Source organism: Microcaecilia unicolor, chromosome 1, assembly GCF_901765095.1.
Source record: "Microcaecilia unicolor chromosome 1, aMicUni1.1, whole genome shotgun sequence".
Taxonomy (NCBI): domain Eukaryota; kingdom Metazoa; phylum Chordata; class Amphibia; order Gymnophiona; family Siphonopidae; genus Microcaecilia; species Microcaecilia unicolor.
The window spans coordinates 631,381,047-631,400,443 of NC_044031.1; the positions used below are offsets into that span (position 1 = coordinate 631,381,047).

Genomic DNA, 19,397 nt, shown 5'->3' on the forward strand with positions numbered 1-19,397 from the left:
TAGGGGGTGATCCAGGAAATTATAGACTGGTAAGTCTGATGTTGGTGCTGGGCAAAATGGTGGAAACTATTATAAAGAATAAAATTATAGAACACGTAGACAAACATGGTTTAATGGGACAGTCAGCATGGGTTCTGACAAGGGAAGTCTTGCCTCATGAATTTGCTTCATTTCTTTGAAGGCATGAATAAACATGTGGATACGGGTGAGCCAGTTGATGTAGTGTATCTAGGTTTTCAGAAAGCTTTTGATAAAGTTCTTCATGAGAGACTCCTGAGAAAATTAATGATCCATGGAATAGGAGGAAAGGTTCTGTTGTGGATTAGAAATTGGATATTGGACAGAAAACAGAGGGTAGAGTTAAATGGTCATTTATCTCAATAGAGTAGAGTGAACAGTGGAGTGCTGCAGGAATCTGTACTGGGACCGGTTCTATTTAACATATTTATAAACGATATGGAAATTCGAAAGACGAGTGAGGTGATTAAAATTGCAGCCAATACAAAACTATTCAAGGTTGTTAAAACATATGTGGACTGTGAAATATTGCATTAAGACCTTAGGAAATTGGAAGGCAGGGGAGCGAGGAGAATCGCTGTGTATGGGTGGCTGGAGGGGGGCAGGGGAGCGAAGAGAAATCGCTGGGTATGGGTGGCTGGAGGGGCAAGGGAGCGAAGAGAAATCGCTGGGTATGGGTGGCTGGAGGGGGCAATGGAGCGAAGAGAAATCGCTGGGTATGGGTGGCTGGAGGGGGCAAGGGAGCGAAGAGAAATCGCTGGGTATGGGTGGCAGGGGAGCGAAGAGAATCACTGGGTATGGGTGGCTGGAGGGGGAAAGGGAGCGAAGAGAAATCGCTGGGTATGGGTGGCAGGGGAGCAAAGAGAATCGCTGGGTATGGGTGGCTGGAGGGAGGGCAGGGGAGCGAAGAGAAATCGCTGGGTATGGGTGGCTGGAGGGGGGGCAGGGGAGCAAAGAGAAATCGCTGGGTATGGGTGGCAGGGGAGCAAAGAGAATCGCTGGGTATGGGTGGCAGGGGAGCAAAGAGAAATCGCTGGGTATGGGTGGCTGGAGGGGGGGCAGGGGAGCAAAGAGAAATCGCTGGGTATGGGTGGCAGGGGAGCAAAGAGAATCACTGGGTATGGGTGGCAGGGGAGCAAAGAGAATCGCTGGGTATGGGTGGCTGGAAGGGGGGGCAGGGGAGAGAAGAGAAATCGCTGGGTATGGGTGGCTGGAGGGGGGCAGGGGAGCGAGGAGAATCGCTGGGTATGGGTGGCTGGGGGCTGGGGAACGAAGAGAAATCGCTGCGTAGGGTGGCAGGGGAGCGAAGTTTCCCTCCCTCCCTACTACTATTACTACTTACTACTATTTAGCATTTCTATAGCGCTACAAGGCATACGCAGCGCTGCACAAACATAGAAGAAAGATAGTCCTTGCTCAAAGAGCTTACAATCTAATAGACAAAAAATAAAGTAAGCAAATCAAATCAATTAACGTGTACAGGAAGGAGGAGAGGAGGGTAGGTGGAGGCGAGTGGTTACGAGTCAAAAGCAATATTAAAGAGGTGGGCTTTCAGTCTAGATTTAAAGGTGACCAAGGATGGGGCAAGACGTAGGGGCTCAGGAAGATTATTCCAGGCGTAGGGTGCAGTGAGACAGAAGGCGCGAAGTCTGGAGTTGGCAGTAGTGGAGAAGGGAACAGATAAGAAGGATTTATCTATGGAGCGGAGTGCACGGGAAGGGGTGTAGGGAAGGACGAGTGTGGAGAGATACTGGGGAGCAGCAGAGTGAGTACATTTATAGGTTAGTAGAAGAAGTTTGAACAGGATGCGAAAACGGATAGGAGCCAGTGAAGCGACTTGAGGATAGAGGTAGTATGAGTAAAGCGACCCTGGCGGAAGACAATACGTGCAGCAGAGTTTTGAACCGATTGGAGAGGGGTGAGGTGACTAAGTGGGAGGCCAGCAAGAAGCAGATTGCAGTAGTCTAAACGAGAGGTGACAAGGGTGCGGATGAGGGTTTTGGTAGAGTGCTCGGAAAGAAAGGGGCGGATTTTACGGATGTTGTAAAGAAAGAAACGACAGGTCTTGGCGATCTGCTGGATATGAGCAGAGAAGGAGAGAGAAGAGTCAAAGATGACCCCAAGGTTTCGAGCTGAGGAGACAGGGAGAATGAGAGAGCCATCAAAAGAAACAGAAAACGGGGGGAATGGGGAGGTGGGTTTGGGGGGAAAAATGAGAAGCTCGGTTTTGGTCATGTTTAATTTCAGGTGACATTGAGATATCCAGACAGCAATGTCAGACAAGCACGCTGAAACTTTGGTTTGTATGCAAGGTGAGATATCAGGGGTAGAAAGGTAGATTTGGGAGTCATCAGCATAGAGATGGTAGGAAAAGCCATGAGATGAAATTAGTGAACCAAGGGAAGAAGTGTAGATAGAAAAGAGGAGGGGACCAAGAACAGAACCCTGAGGTACGCCGACAGGCAGAGGGATAGAAGTAGAAGAGGATCCACCAGAGTGAACACTGAAGGTGCGGAAGGAGAGGTAGGAAGAGAACCAGGAAAGGACAGAGCCCTGGAATCCAAGTGAGGACAGGGTATCGAGGAGTATGCTGTGATCGACAGTATCAAAAGCGGCGGAAAGATCAAGAAGAATGAGGATGGAATAGAGACCTCTGGATTTAGCCAGTAATAGGTCATTGGAGACTTTAGTAAGCACAGTTTCGGTTGAGTGGAGAGGGTGAAAACCAGATTGTAGTGGGTCAAGAATAGCATGTGAGGAGAGAAAATCAAGGCAGCGGTGATGAGCAGCACACAAGTAATTTGGAGAGAAAAGGGAGGAGGGAGATGGGTCGGTAATTAGAGGGACAAGTAGGGTTGAGTGAAGGCTTCTTAAGGAGAGGTGTGACAACAGCATGTTTAAAGGCAGTAGGGACAGTTGCAGTGGAAAGTGAGAGGTTGAGAATGTGACAGATAAAAGGAATAAGAGCAGGTGAGATGGCATTAAGAAGGTGGGTGGGAATGGGATCAGAGGAACAGGTGGTACATTTTGAGGAAGAAAGGAGAAATGTAGTTTCCTCTATAGTAACTTCAGGAAAGGAGGAAAAGGAATGAGGGGAAGGAGAGAGAGGGGAACGGACTAGTGGAGAGAGAGGTGGCGAGGTAGAGAATTCAAGGTTTATCTTTTGAACCTTGTTGTGAAAGAATTCAGCAAGGGTCTGAGGAGATAATGAAGGGGGAGTTGGGGGAGGGGGCACCTTGAGGAGAGAGTTCAATGAGGTGAAGAGAAGTCGAGGGTTAGAGCCAGGAGAGTTGGTCAGTTGGATATAATAATCCTGTTTGGCGCGTAAAAGAGCAGATTGGAAGGAGGTCAGCATGAACTTAAAGTGTAAGAAATCAGCAAGGGCCCGAGATTTCCGCCAGAGGCGTTCGGCGGAGCGGGTACAGAAATGTAGGTTGCAGATATTAGAAGTCAGCCAAGGTTGGGGTTTTGTACGCCTTATAGGGCGGGTCATCAAAGGTGCAAGAGTGTCATTTCTCCCACGTTCAGGCTGGCTCCCTCCCTTCCACGTTCAGGCTGGCTCCCTGGGTCCCTCCAACGTTCAGGCTGGCTCCCTGGCTCCCTCCAACATTCAAGCTGGCTGGCTCACTCCCTCCCACGTTCAGGCTGGTTCGCTTGCTTGCTTGCTCGCTCACTCGCTCCCTCCCACGTTCAGGCTGCCTCCCTCCCTCGCTCGCTCCCACGTCAGGCCTCCCTCCCTCGCTCGCTCCCTCTCTGTTTCCGTGAAACGGTCCCAGTCGCCGTCAACCACGGAGTTTCCAAGGTGCAGGTCCCAACGGAACTAGAGTCTAAGCCGTGCGGTCGTACCTGGTTTTTTCTATAAGTCGCGACGCTCTCTTTCTTCTCTATGAAGCTCCGCCTCTGCCCCTGTGCCGTCTCTGGCATCAGTCGCTCGACTGTTGTGCCCTGTCCCTTTCACCCCTCCTCCTCCGTCTGTGGCGTTGTACGTGACGTCCGCCTGGGGGGGGGGCCCACACATGCGCAGAACAGCCTGAGCTACGGAGCCTAGCAGACCAAGGAGCCACGGTCTTAGCCAGCAAGACGAATGGAACACTGAAGGTGAGAATTATTATATAGGATGACTATGGAGACCCAAAATAAGGAGGAATTTCCTGCTATTTCGGCCTGCTGTTCTTCAGCCAGGCGCATTATTTTTTCCAAAATATCCGTGCAAATGTAGTTAAGTTGAAATCTGTAAACTACGTTTTCTATGAGCCATCACAGTTATCTGCCTTCATCAGTGGCAAGAGTTTGGTTTCTAGTTCCCTGGATAGGACCGAGACTTAGTATCATATATTATGGATTGAAGATATCTATGCTACCTTCTAGCCTTTACTGTCGTCATGTTATTGATAATTTGTTTTACCCTGGTTTCTTGAGAGTTTCTACTTTATCTCCTTCCCGCAATGTTGTGGACTTGGGTTTATGTTTCCATTTTGAAATGATTCTTTATTTGTGATCAAGAGTAGTATTTTTTTTAGTTTTATATTTCCTGTATTTCTATGCAAGTGAGATTCCTTGTATGTTAATTTGAAAATTGCAACAAAAATAAAATTAAAAAAATAAAATTGCTGAAATGTTCAGAACCACCCTATTTGTGTGTGTGTGTCCCATTTCCCAAAACCCTTCACAAAAATCCAGTGCCATTGGGGTCTTGCTATCTTGTTTGCCCTTGGAGAAATGGGAATGTAACTGGGCTATTTAGATGGGCCTTCTGGTCCTTGACTGCATTCATTTATGTTTCTACAGCAATATTTTAATGCTGTATGCTTTATTTAGTACAAGAGAGTCAGATGTAGGACAAAACTAACAAGAAATCTGGGGTAGTGTGCAATGATTCCCAGATGAGCAGAAGTAAGGAAAGATAAAACACAGCTGTGTTCCTTCACTTCCATCACTGAATTAAACAATTCTAGTAAATTTAGGGGAAAAAAAATGTACCTGGTAAAGTCATCAGGGATCAGATCGGGGCCAACACCCAAAGATTCCATAACACTGTTCCTGATGTGCAACAACACCTCGCTGTCCTCGCTATACGATGCTGGCAAGGGATCCCTTCCTTTCTCTGTCCGGAACTTCAGCAGCACTGTTAAACCAAGCCAAATTCAATTCATTATTTAAAAAACATGAAAATCTGCAATGGTGTCAAATCTTTCCTGTGCATTGCTGTGAGCTCTTGACATCAGCTGAAAAGCCTTTCATGAGATTGCAAAGCCCAACTCTTCAAAGTCAAGCCAATCCAGGGTCTGGGGGGGGGGGGGGGGGGGGGGGGGTGGGGGGGGGGCACATATGTTCTCACACAAATTAGGTCTGCTCTGAGACAGGTTCAACTCTGTGTACTATGTGGAGGTGTGTGTATATCTCCCAACTTTGGTATGCGACTGCTCTTCGGATGGTTGAAATTAGAGCAGTCAGCACGTCAGTGAGAGCTACCTAAGAGGGGGCTATCCTTGAGAAAGCCGCATGACGGCGAAACATGTGCCATGTCGGATTGAAAAACCCTCTACAGCTGACATCATTGATAAGCTAAGTACAGCTTTATATAAACATTAATTTGAAGTTAAAGTCTTAAAAATAAGAAAAAGGAAAAATGTATGCAATTCACGCAATTAAACAAAAAAAAAGACAAAGACCAGTAACAATATGGGGTATGTTTAAGCGACATTGAAACCGCATAGGTCACTTCTACCCATGCTGAGGTCTTTCAAATAAAGAAAAATTCATTTCTCACAGGATAACGACACATTGGAGTTGAGTAGGCACACTTTGGGTGAAAGTAGATTCTCATGGCTGCACATCTCTGACCTCAACCCACTGGTTCAGGAGAGATTGGTGGGCATTCCATACCGAGGGGACAACCTTTCTGAGGACAAGCTGGAGGAGGTTGTGGCCCTCATTAAGAAGCATTCTTACATCATTGGGCCACGCAACGGCGAGAACATAACTGAGATTAACCTAAAACTATGTACAACTAGCTGAGAGTGCAGCCTGGAATAGAAAAAAATGGGCCTGGGGGGGGGGGGGGGGGGGGTGGAGTTGGATTCTAAACCCCAAACAGATTCTCCAGGCCCGACTGTCGCGTCGGGTGTCCTGCTCAAGGCAGTAGTGTGATGTGAATGTGTGGACTGAAGACCACGCTGCAGCTTTGCAAATTTCTTCAATGGAGGCTGACTTTACGTGAGCCACCGACGTAGCCATGGCATTATGAGCCATGACATGGCCTTACAGGGTCAGCCCAGCTTGGACATAAGCGAAGGAAATGCAATCTGCTAGCCAATTGGAGATTGTGCGTTTTCCAATGGCGACTCCCCTCCTTTTGGAATTAAAAGAAACAAAAAACTGGGTGGACTGTCTGAAGGGCTTCATCTGCTCCATGTAAAAAGCCAATGCTCTCTTGAAGTCCAAAGTGTGCAAGCTGCTTTCGCCAGGGTGCGCATGAGAACAGGTAAAAAAATGTTGGCAAGACAATCGACTGGTTTAGATGGACTCCAACACCACCTTCGGCAGGAACTTAGGGTGCGTGCAGAGGACTACTCTGTTGTGATGAAATTTAGTATAAGGTGCATCCCTACTAGGGCCTGAAGCTCACTAACCCTATGAGCTGAAGTAACAGCCACCAAGAAAATGACCTTCCAGGTCAAGTACTTCAGATGGCAGGAATTCAATGGCTCAAAAGGAGCTTTCATCAGCTGGGTGAGAACGACGTTGAGATCCCATGACACTGGCGGAGGTTTCATAGGGGACTTTGATAAAAGCAAACTTCTCATGAAGCTAACAACTAAAGGCTGTCCAGAGATAGGCTACCGTCTACACAGTGATGATAAGCACTAATCGCACTAAGGTGAACCCTTACGGAATTGGTCTTGAGACCAGACTAAGTGTAGAAGGTATTCAAGCAGGGGCTGTGAAGGACAAGAAAAAGGATCTATGGCCTTGCTGTCACACCAGGCTGCAAACCTCCTCCATTTAAAAGAATAACCCCTCTTAGTGGAATCTTTCCTAGAAGCCAGCAAAACTCAGGAGACACCCTCTGAAAGACCCAAGGAACCAAATTCTAGGCTCTCAAAATCCAGGCCATGAGAGCCAGAGACTGAAGGTTGGGATGTAGAAGTGACCTCTCGTTCCGAGTGATGAGGGTTGAGAAACACTCCAATCTCCACAGTTCTTCAGAGGACAATTCCAGAAGAGGAGGAAAACAAATCTGGCACGGCCAGCAGAGCGAAATCAGGATCATGGTTCCGCGGTCTTGCTTGAGTTTCAGCAAAGTTTTTCCCACTAGAGGTATGGGAGGATACACATACAGAAGGCTTGTTCCCCAATGTAGGAGAAAGGCATCCGACGCTAGTTTGTCGTGGGCCTGAAGCCTGGAACAGAACTGAGGAACCTTGTGATTGGTTTGAATGGCAAAAAGATCCACCGAGGGGGTGCCCCACGTTCGGAAGATCTTGCGGGCTATACCCACACTCTGCGACCATTTGTGAGGTTGCACTACCTTGCTCAGCCTGTTGGCCAGACTGTTGTTTATGCCAACCAGATAAGTAGCTTGGAGAAACGTGCCGTGATGGCACACCCAAAGCCACATCTGGATGGCCTCCTGACACAGAGGGTGAGATCCGGTGCCCCCCTGCTTGTTGGTGTGGTACATCGCAACTTGACTGTCTGAATCAAGATAATTTGGTTGGAGAGCCGATCTCTGAAGGCCTTTAGAGCATTCCAGATCACTCAAAGCTCCAGGAGGTTGATCTGAAGACCTGTTTCCTGGGGGGGACCAGGCTCCCTGAATGTGAAGCCCATCTACATGAGTTCCCCACCCTAGGCGGGATGCATCTGTTGTCAGCACTTTCTGTGGCTGAGGAATTTGGAATGGTCGTCCCATGGTCAAATGGGATCGAATGGTCCACCACTGAAGAGAATTCAGTAAGTCAGTGGACAGCTGGATGACATCATCCAGACTTCCCACAGCTTGACACCACTGGGAAGCTAGGGTCCATTCAGCAGATCTCATATGTAGACATGCCATGGGAGTAACATAAACTATGGAGGCCATGTGCCCCAAGAGTCTCAACATCTGCCGAGCTGTGATTTGCTGAGACGCTTGAACCGTGGACAGCAGGGACAGAAGGTTGTCTGCCCATGTCTTGGGTAGATAGGCCCGAACCGTTCTCGTGCAGTACTCCAATTAATTCCAAGTCTTGAACAGGTGTGAGATGGGACTTGGGGTAATTTATTACAAACCCTAGTAGTTCTAGCATCTGAATAGTCATCCGCATGGACTCCCTAGCACCATCCTCCGAGGTGCTCTTCATCAGCCAATCGTTGAGATAAGGAAACACATGCACTCCCAGTCTGCGTAGTGACACTACAACTATTACTAGGCACTTTGTGAATACCCTGGGAGCTGATGCTAGGAAAATGGCAGTACTCGGTACTGACAGTGTTGCGTTCCCAGCCAAAATCGAAGATACTTCCTGTGAGCTGGAAATATTGGGATGTGTGTGTAAGCATCCTTTAAGTCCAGAGAGCATAACCAATCGTTTTCCTGAATCATGGGAAGAAGGGTGCCTAGGGAAACCATCCTGAACTTTTCTCACACTAGGAATTTGTTCAGGGCCCTTAGGTCTAGGATGGGACACATCCCCCCTGTTTTCTTTTGCACAAGAAAGTACCTGGAATAGAATCCCAGCCCTTCTTCCCGTGGTGGAATGGGTTTGACCGCATTGGCCCTTAGAAGGGCGGAGAGTTCCTCTGCAAGTACCTGCATGTGCTGGGAGATGTACGAATGAGCTCCCAGTGGACATTTGGGCTCCAGATTGACGGTGTTTCCTAACCGGACTATTTGAAGAACCCACCGGTCGGAGGTTATGAGAGGCCACCACTGGTGAAAAAAATTAACCTCCCCACAACTGGCAAGTTGTTCGGCACAGACACTTGTATTGCGGCTATGCTTTTTTGGAGCCAGTCAAAAGCCCGTCCCTTGCTTTTGCTGGGGAGTAGCAGGGGCCTTGGGCGCACGTTGTTGACGAGAACGAGTGTGCTGGGGCTGAACCTGAGTAGGCTGATCAGAAGCAGGAGTGTATCTACACCTAGAATAGGAATAGGGAGCATTCCATGACCCACCAAAATACCTCCTAGTTGAAGAGGTGGTAGCAGAAGGCATCCAGTGGGAGAGAGAAGCCATAGCATCTGTGTGCTTCTTGATCTGGTCAACCAAATCTTCCACCTTCTCTCCGAAAAGGTTATCCCCCAGGCAAGGACCATCCGCTATCCTCTGCTGGACCGAATGGTCTAGGTCAAGGACCTGCAGTCATAGGAGTCTGCACATCGCTATACCAGACCAGGAATTTATGACACACCTTCTGCTACCTGACCACCTGGCGAAAAGGTTTGGCCTGCTCCTAAGGAAGGGCATCAATCAAACTAGACAGCTGCCGCACCGAGTTCCGCAAGTGGATGCTCGTGAAGAGCTGGTAAGACTAGATACGGGCAGCAAGCATAGCGGCCTGATACATCTTCTTCTCAAAAGAGTCCAAGGTCCTACCTTCTCTGCCTGGGGTGCCGAAGCATAGTCTCTAGTACTCTGCTCTTTTGCGAACGGAGTCCACCACTATGGAGTTATGAGGTAACTCAGACCTCATCAACCCAGGTTCATCGTGGATCCGATACTGGGAATCTGTCTTCTTAGGGATCAAGGGACCAGACACAGGGAACGCCCAGTTTTGCATAAGGACTTCCTTGAGTACCTTATGCAAAGTAGCTGTTACTGCCTCTTTAGATGGAGAGGTGTAGTCCAGGATCTTGAGCATCTCAGCCCTGGGCTCATCCTCCACATCTACGGGGAATGGAGTGGCCTGAGCCATTTCCCGTACAAAAGAGAAGGAGAGGTACTCTCGAGGAGACAGTCTCCTTTCAGGCGGAGGGGAAGGTTCAGAGGGAATCCCAAAGGACTCATCTGAGGAGAAGTACCTGGGATCTTCCTCTGACTCCCAAGAGCGCTCTTCCCCCAGTGACCTCCAAGACTGAACCCACCTCGACGCCGAAGACCCGTGCGGTAACCAACTGGGATGAGCTTATCACTCCTTCTGCCTCAGTGCCACCTCACAGTGCTGAACTTCATTTCATCCAGCACTCGAGGGGGATGCGAGCGGTCTCATCAGCTGGGAATGCAGCATGGGTTTACCGATTCCCGACCCGTCGGTAACAGGTGCCTCTCGGGGAAGTTGGGTGAAGATGGGATGTGCGCCCTGGAAGGAGCGTGATCAGGGATCAGGTTCAGTAGACCCTCCCTTGTGGAGATTCCCACTGGGCTTTTGACAGTTCCTGACTCACTGTGAGCAGAGGGTCGTGGTCCAGCAGACCAGAGATCATGGCCCAGTAGTTCCCGAAAGCCAGCAAGGGCAAAGGATCATGGCCCTGTAGGTTCACCACATGGAGAGACCAGCAGACACTATCAGTTCCCGAGACCAGCCCGGCAGACACGGCGTTTAATATCGGGTGTTATATAGTGGATAAAGGAAGAAATCCTATGCTTTCTCCTGCTTCATTTGCCTCTCCACCTCAGCAGATATTCGACAGGTACCCTGATTCAGCGGGTCATGGCCACTCATGTTTACATTGTGATTAGCCAAATGGGTAAATCCTGGTTTACTGGAAAACACATCAGTATACTTTTGAAATACTGCTTCTAACTGCTGTCTCTGGGTAGGGGTTAATTGCTCTCCCACTACAATTTGTTGTATAGATCCCTCTGGTAAGGTCTCTGCTCACTATCCTGAAATTCTTCCAGTAGGCTACAGACAGCTGATACCATAGCTGTGCAATATGTATAGGCCTTTAAGCGAATGCTACATACCTGTAGAAGGTATTCTCTGAGGACAGCAGGCTGATTGTTCTCACTGATGGGTGACGTCCACGGCAGCCCCTCCAATCGGAACTTCCCTAGCAAAGGCCTTTGCTAGTCCTCGCGCGCCCATGCGCACCGCGCATGCGCGGCCGTCTTTCCGCCCGAACCAGCTCGTGTTCGTCAGTCCCATATGTAGCAAGATAAGACAAGGGAAGACACAACTCCAAAGGGGAGGCGGGCGGGTTTGTGAGAACAATCAGCCTGCTGTCCTCGGAGAATACCTTCTACAGGTATGTAGCATTCGCTTTCTCCGAGGACAAGCAGGCTGCTTGTTCTCACTGATGGGGTATCCCTAGCCCCCAGGCTCACTCAAAACAACAAACATGGTCAATTGGGCCTCGCAACGGCGAGGACATAACTGAGATTGACCTAATAATTTATCCAACTAACTGAGAGTGTAGCCTGGAACAGAATAACCATGGGCCTAGAGGGGTGGAGTTGGATTCTAAACCCCGAACAGATTCTGAAGCACTAACTGCCCGAACCGACTGTCGCATCGGGTATCCTGCTGCAGGCAGTAATGAGATGTGAATGTGTGGACAGATGACCACGTCGCAGCTTTGCAAATCTCTTCAATAGTGGTTGACTTCAAGTGGGCCACTGACGCAGCCATGGCTCTGACATTGTGAGCCGTGACCTGACCCTCAAGAGCCAGCCCAGCCTGGGCGTAAGTGAAGGAAATGCAATCTGCTAGCCAACTGGATATGGTGCGTTTCCCCACAGCCACTCCCCTCCTGTTGGGATCAAAAGAAACAATTGGGCGGACTGTCTGTTGGGCTGTGTCCGCTCCAGATAGAAGGCCAATGCTCTCTTGCAGTCCAATGTGTGCAGCTGACGTTCAGCAGGGCAGGAATGAGGACGGGGAAAGATTGTTGGCAAGACAATTGACTGGTTCAGACGGAACTCCGACACAACCTTTGACAAGAACTTAGGGTGAGTGCGGAGGACTACTCTGTTATGATGAAATTTGGTGTAAGGGGCCTGGGCTACCAGGGCCTGAAGCTCACTGACTCTACGAGCTGAAGTAACTGCCACCAAGAAAATGACCTTCCAAGTCAAGTACTTCAGATGGCAGGAGTTCAGTGGCTCAAAAGGAGGTTTCATCAGCTGGGTGAGAACGACATTGAGATCCCATGACACTGTAGGAGGTTTGACAGGGGGCTTCGACAAAAGCAAACCTCTCATGAAGGAACAACTAAAGGCTGTCCTGAGATCGGCTTACCTTCCACACGGTAATGGTATGCACTGATTGCACTAAGGTGAACCCTTACAGAGTTGGTCTTGAGACCAGACTCAGACAAGTGCAGAAGGTATTCAAGCAGGGTCTGTGTAGGACAAGAGCGAGGATCTAAGGCCTTGCTGTCACACCAGACGGCAAACCTCCTCCATAAAAAGAAGTAACTCCTCTTAGTGGAATCTTTCCTGGAAGCAAGATGCGGGAGACACCCTCTGACAGACCCAAAGAGGCAAAGTCTACGTTCTCAACATCCAGGCCGTGAGAGCCAGAGACTGGAGGTTGGGATGCAGAAGCGCCCCTTCGTCCTGTGTGATGAGGGTCGGAAAACACTCCAATCTCCACGGTTCTTCGGAGGATAACTCCAGAAGAAGAGGGAACCAGATCTGACGCGGCCAAAAAGGAGCAATCAGAATCATGGTGCCACGGTCTTGCTTGAGTTTCAACAAAGTCTTGCCCACCAGAGGTATGGGAGGATAAGCATACAGCAGACCCTCCCCCCAGTCCAGGAGGAAGGCATCCGATGCCAGTCTGCCGTGGGCCTGAAGCCTGGAACAGAACTGAGGGACTTTGTGGTTGGCTCGAGATGCAAAGAGATCTACCAAGGGGGTGCCCCACACCTGGAAGATCTGTCGCACTACACAGGAATTGAGCGACCACTCGTGAGGTTGCATAATCCTGCTCAACCTGTCGGCCAGACTGTTGTTTACGCCTGCCAGATAAGTGGCTTGGAGCACCATGCCGTGACGGCGAGCCCAGAGCCACATGCTGACGGCTTCCTGACACAGGGGGCGAGATCCGGTGCCCCCCTGCTTGTTGATGTAATACATGGCAACCTGGTTGTCTGTCTGAATTTGGATAATTTGGTGGGACAGCCGATCTCTGAAAGCCTTCAGAGCGTTCCAGACCGCTCGTAACTCCAGGAGATTGATCTGCAGATCGCATTCCTGGAGGGACCAGCTTCCCTGGGTGTGAAGCCCATCGACATGAGCTCCCCACCCCAGGAGAGACGCATCAGTAGTCAGCACTTTTTGTGGCTGAGGAATTTGGAAAGGGCGTCCCAGAGTCAAATTGGACCAAATCGTCCACCAATACAGGGATTTGAGAAAACTCGTGGACAAGTGGATCACGTCTTCTAGATCCCCAGCAGCCTGAAACCACTGGGAAGCTAGGGTCCATTGAGCAGATCGCATGTGAAGGTGGGCCATGGGAGTCACATGAACTGTGGAGGCCATGTGGCCAAACAATCTCAACATCTGCCGAGCTGTGATCTGCTGGGACGCTCGCACCCGCGAGACGAGGGACAAGTTGTTGGCTCTCGTCTCTGGGAGATAGGCCCGAGCCGTCCGAGAATCCAGCAGAGCTCCTATGAATTCGAGTCTCTGTACTGGGAGAAGATGGGTAATTTATCACAAACCCCAGTAGCTCCAGGAGGCGAATAGTCATCTGCATGGACTGCAGAGCTCCTGCCTCGGATGTGTTCTTCACCAGCCATTCGTCGAGATATGGGAACACGTGCACCCCCAGCCTGCGAAGCGCCGCTGCTACTACAGCCAAGCACTTCGTGAACACTCTGGGCGCAGAGGCGAGTCCAAAGGGTAGCATACAGTACTGGAAGTGACGTGTGCCCAGCTGAAATCGCAGATACTGTCTGTGAGCTGGCAGTATCGGGATGTGCGTGTAAGCGTCCTTCAAGTCCAGAGAGCATAGCCAATCGTTTTCCTGAATCATGGGGAGAAGGGTGCCAAGGGAAAGCATCCTGAACTTTTCCTTGACCAGATATTTGTTCAGGGCCCTTAGGTCTAGGATGGGACGCATCCCCCCTGTTTTTTCCACAAGGAAGTACCTGGAATAGAATCCCAGCCCCTCTTGCCCGGATGGCACGGGCTCGACCGCATTGGCGCTGAGAAGGGCGGAGAGTTCCTCTGCAAGTACCTGCTTGTGCTGGAAGCTGTAAGACTGAGCTCCCGGTGGACAATTTGGAGGTTTGGAGGCCAAATTGAGGGTGTATCCTTGCCGGACTATTTGAAGAACCCACTGATCGGAGGTTATGAGAGGCCACCTTTGGTGAAAAACTTTCAACCTCCCTCTGACCGGCAGATCGCCCGGCACTGACACTTGGATGTCGGCTATGCTCTGCTGGAGCCAGTCAAAAGCTCGTCCCTTGCTTTTGCTGGGGAGCCGAGGGGCCTTGCTGAGGCGCATGCTGCTGACGAGAGCGAGCGCGCTGGGGCTTAGCCTGGGCCGCAGGCTGTCGAGAAGGAGGATTGTACCTACGCTTACCAGAAGAGTAGGGAACAGTCTTCCTTCCCCCATAAAAACATCTACCTGTGGAGGTAGAAGCTGAAGGCTGCCGGCGGGAGAACTTGTCGAAAGCGGTATCCCGCTGGTGGAGCTGCTCTACCACCTGTTCGACCTTCTCTCCAAAAATATTGTCCGCACGGCAAGGCGAGTCCGCAATCCGCTGCTGGATCCTATTCTCCAGGTCGGAGGCACGCAGCCATGAGAGTCTGCGCATCACCACACCTTGAGCAGCGGCCCTGGACGCAACATCAAAGGTGTCATACACCCCTCTGGCCAGGAATTTTCTGCATGCCTTCAGCTGCCTGACCACCTCTTGAAATGGCTTGGCTTGCTCAGGAGGGAGCTTGTCCACCAAGCTCGCCAACTGCCGCACATTGTTCCGCATGTGTATGCTCGTGTAGAGCTGGTAAGACTGAATTTTGGCCACGAGCATAGAAGAATGGTAGGTCTTCCTCCCAAAGGAGTCTAAGGTTCTAGAGTCCTTGCCCGGGGGCGCCGAAGCATGCTCCCTAGAACTCTTAGCCTTCTTTAGGGCCAAATCCACAACTCCAGAGTCGTGAGGCAACTGAGTGCGCATCAGCTCTGGGTCCCCATGGATCCGGTACTGGGACTCGATCTTCTTGGGAATGTGGGGATTACTTAGAGGCTTGGTCCAGTTCGCCAGCAATGTCTTTTTGAGGACATGATGCATGGGTACTGTGGACGCTTCCTTAGGTGGAGAAGGATAGTCCAGGAGCTCAAACATTTCAGCCCTGGGCTCGTCCTCCACAACCACCGGGAAGGGGATGGCCGTAGACATCTCCCGGACAAAGGCCGCAAAAGACAGACTCTCGGGAGGAGAAAGCTGCCTTTCAGGGGCGGGAGTGGGATCAGAAGGAAGGCCATCAGACTCCTCGTCAGAGAAATATCTGATGTCCTCCTCCTCCTCCCACGAGGCCTCACCATCGGTATCAGACACAAGTTCATGAACCTGTGTCTGAAGCCGTGCCCGGCTCGACTCCGTGGAAACACGGCCACGGTGGGAGCGTCGAGAGGTAGACTCCCTCGCCCGCACCGGCGAGGCTCCCTCCGCCGACGTGGAGCCTTCCTGGGAGGTGACCGCAGTCGGTACCGCAAGCGGCACCGATGTCGGAGACCTCACCCCGGGCAAGGGGCCAGTCGGCGCCTCACTCGACGGTACCGGTGGCGCAAGCACCCCCGGTACCGGAGGGGAAGGGTGCAACAGCTCTCCCAGGATCTCTGGGAGAACGGCCCGGAGACTCTCGTGCAGGGCGGCTGTGGAGAAAGACATGGAAGCCGATGCAGGAGTCAAAGTCAGAGTCTGTTCCGGGCTGTCCAAGGTGGAGCGCATCGACACCTCCTGAACAGAGGGTGAGCGGTCCTCCCGGTGCTGATGCCTACTGGGTGCCGACTCCCTCGGCGACCCAGAGCTCTCGGTACCGATGCGGGAAGGAGACCGGTGTTGACGTTTCTTTGACTTTTTCAAACGAAGCATGTCACCGGAGCTTCCCGGTACCGATGAGGAGGACGTAGAACCCAGCCGTTGCTTCCTCGGGGCCGAGGCCGAAGAAGGTTGGTCTCGGGGGCGCTGTACCGCAGGAGCCCTCAGGGTAGGGGGAGACCCACCCGAAGGCTCACCGCCACCAGCAGGGGAATGGACAGCCCTCACCTGCACTCCAGTCGAAGCACCTCCGTCCGACGACATCAGCACTAGTGGAGGTCCCGGTACCACCGACGCCGACTTCCAATGTCTCGGCCCCGACAATGCAGAGGATCGATGCCTCGATGCAATTGATACAGTCGCAGCCGAGGGCGGAGGTCTTGACGTTGTCGACGTCGACGCACTCGATACTCCCGGTGCCGATGCCGACGAAGAGCCCGAGAACAAAACGTTCCACTGGGCCAATCTCGCTACCCGAGTCCTTTTCTGTAAAAGGGCGCAAAGACTACAGGCCTGCGGGCGGTGCCCAGCCCCCAGACACTGAAGACACGACGCGTGCCTATCAGTGAGCGAGATTACCCGGGCGCACTGGGTGCACTTCTTGAAGCCGCTGGGAGACTTCGATGACATGGGCGGAAAAATCACGCCGGCGAAATCAAAACTCGTAATTGTGGTAAGGCACCAAAAAGAGGGGGAGAAAAAAAACTCGACCCAAGGCCTCAAAAGGGCCTACCCCGAAAACGAAAGAAAACTTAACGGGGCCAAAAACTAGAAATACAGGAAAGGGAAAAAGACCGAAAGGCCCTTCTCCAAAATCCCTTTTTTTTTTTTTAAAGCGAAAAGTCAAAAGACGCGCGAGGGTCGACTTAAGGGGCGCGAACGGCGCAAACACGACCGTACCGAGCGCGGGAAGACGGCCGCGCATGGGCGCGCGAGGACTAGCAAAAGCCTTTGCTAGTGAAGTTGCGATTGGAGGGGCTGCCATGGACGTCACCCATCAGTGAGAACAAGAAGCCTGCTTGTCCTCGGAGAAACATCAAACATATAAACGGCAAGTGACCGTACTCACTTGCAAATGCGCAGTAGAGACTTCCCTGTCTGTCCCGCCCCCACGTCAGTACGAGATGACGGGGGGGGGGCAGGGCAGAGAGGGAAACTGCGCGAAGGGGAGGGAACCACCGAGGTCGCCACCGCTACCCCCCCCCCCCCCCCGGAGTCGCCACTGCCGCCACCCCTCCACCTGGCTGTCTCTTTGCTATTCAACTTACATCTCCGCAGCAGGCAGATCAGCTGAGCTGCCGTTGGCCTTCCTTCCCTGCCTGTGTCCTGACGTTACGTCACACAGGGCGGGACACAGACAGAGAAGGAAGGCCGACGGGAGCTCAGCTGATCTCTGCCTGCTGCAGAGATGTAAGTTGAATAGCAAAGAGACGGGCCTGGTGGAGGGGCGGTGGGGGCGGCGAACTCAGGGGGAGGGTGTGGCGACCCACCAGCCCGTTTTAACGGGCTCAATGGCTAGTATTTACATAAAAAGGTACATAGTCCATAGATATCACATAGTTTGTATCATTCAGGCTCCTTATGACCTTGTAAGATCCCGTCCAATTTGCTTGAAGTTTAATCTGCAAACTGGGACTAAAACAAGTACCCGCTAGCCCTCATAAAACTCTCTGTTCTGGGCCTTATGATCAAATCAGGTCTTTTGCTTAGTCCGGGCTGCCTGCAAGTTATCTCTGACAAAGCGCATAAAGTCTTCTAATCTCTGCCACATATTAACTACATATTCAATTACAAGTGTCTGAGTGGAGGAGTGGCCTAGTGGTTAGGGTGGTGGACTCTGGTCCTGGGGAACTGAGGAACTGAGTTCGATTCCCACTTCAGGCACAGCTCCTTGTGACTCTGGGCAAGTCACTTAACCCTCCATTGCCCAGGTACAAATAAGTACCTGTAAGCCGCATTGAGCCTGCCATGAGTGGGAAAGTGCGGGGTACAAATGTAACTAAAAAAACTAAAATAAAGAGTGTCCACTTTCCCCTCCCAATGTTCTCTTATTAGTTCAAGGGGCCATCTCACCCTCCGGCCGTAAAGCAGCTCAATTGAGGAGAACCCAGTAGACTCCTGAGGTACTTCCCTGTATGCAAACAGTAGGTAAGGCAAGTATTTCTCCCAGTCCCTGTCTCCCGTTTCTATGAAAGTCTTTAACATATGCTTTAATGGCCCAATAAATCTCTCCACTAACCCATTAGTTTTGGGACGATACGGTGTGGTACATACATATTTCACTCCACTGTGTGCCCATTCTGAATCAACTCAGATATAAATTGTGTCCCTTGTTCTGAGAGTATTTCTCATGGATATCCTACCTGGGAAATATTTCTAGGAAGGCTGTAGCAATTTTCTCTGCTTCTATGGAGGATAAGGCTACCGCTTCAGGGTATCTGGTAGCAAAGTCCACTACTGTCAATATATATTTTTTCCTAGTCCAGCTAGACACTCCACTATATCCACAGCTATTCTCTCAAAGGGCTCATTGATAATGGGTAAAGGTTTCAAGGGAGCTCGGGGTGACCTTGGGTCAAGATACTCCTGGCCAATAGAAGTTCTCTGTCAATCTAGTGCATGTGTGTGTCACCAGCTGATGACCTGCTAGTGGAATATCATGTGCAATCTGTAGGAGTTGTTCCCTGTATGCCCTGGGCACTATAAGCTGTTTGCTTGCTGTCCAGGGCCTATTAGGATCAACAGGATCAGTCTCTCTGTACAAGCCCCCTTTCCATAGAATATAATCTTTACAAGTCTCACTGACTGGCTGACCATTCCTCTGCCTCAGGGCTTCTAGGTCAGGGTCACAGCACTGTGCTTCCTGAAAAGCATGTCTCTGTCCTAGATCAGTACCCATATCTGGAAGGGTCTCCGTTGGCAACTCTGACAAATCAGTCTGATCAATAGGTGTGTCAGTTAAGTCAGGCTGATCCATACTCATGGCCCCAGTCACCTCTGGAACTAGTGCTGCTGGAAACACTGGAGCGCCTCCTCCTGTCGCTTAGTCAGCTGGTTCCACCTAGACTGGCTCAGGATCTGAACTGGAAAAGTGATCTCTGCTGCTTCTGTTTGTTGGGCCGCCCTGGCCTATGGGTCACCACAGAGGAAATGCTGATTTCACTATCAAGGGTAATGTTCACTGGACACATGTCGGTCCCACACAGCATTGGTACTAGAATGTTTTTCATTATGCCTACTTTGTATCCAGGCTTGGTACCCCAATCCAAGAATACTCAAGCAATGGCTACAGTCTCTCTGGATCTATTGGCTAGCACTACCTCTGCAGTGCACCCTGGTAGAATAGCATCTTCCAGCACTAGCTCTGGTCATAACAAAGTCATGCTAGAGCCAGTGTCCACAAGCCCAGTTACCTGGGTGTGATTCAAAATACTGGGGTGCTGTAGTGTTATGGAAACCCA

General features: G+C 50.9%; 1 protein-coding gene across 1 annotated transcript in view; it reads right to left on the reverse strand.

Annotated features, from left to right (window-relative positions):
• The window catches only part of LOC115481656 (SUMO-activating enzyme subunit 1-like), a 108,559-nt gene that overhangs the window by 23,681 nt on the left and 65,481 nt on the right, over nucleotides 1–19,397 (reverse strand). Inside the window, exon 6 of the mRNA XM_030220980.1 lies at nucleotides 4,999–5,143. Coding sequence (XP_030076840.1) covers nucleotides 4,999–5,143 — 145 coding nt within the window. The remainder of the gene's footprint in view (nucleotides 1–4,998; nucleotides 5,144–19,397) is intronic.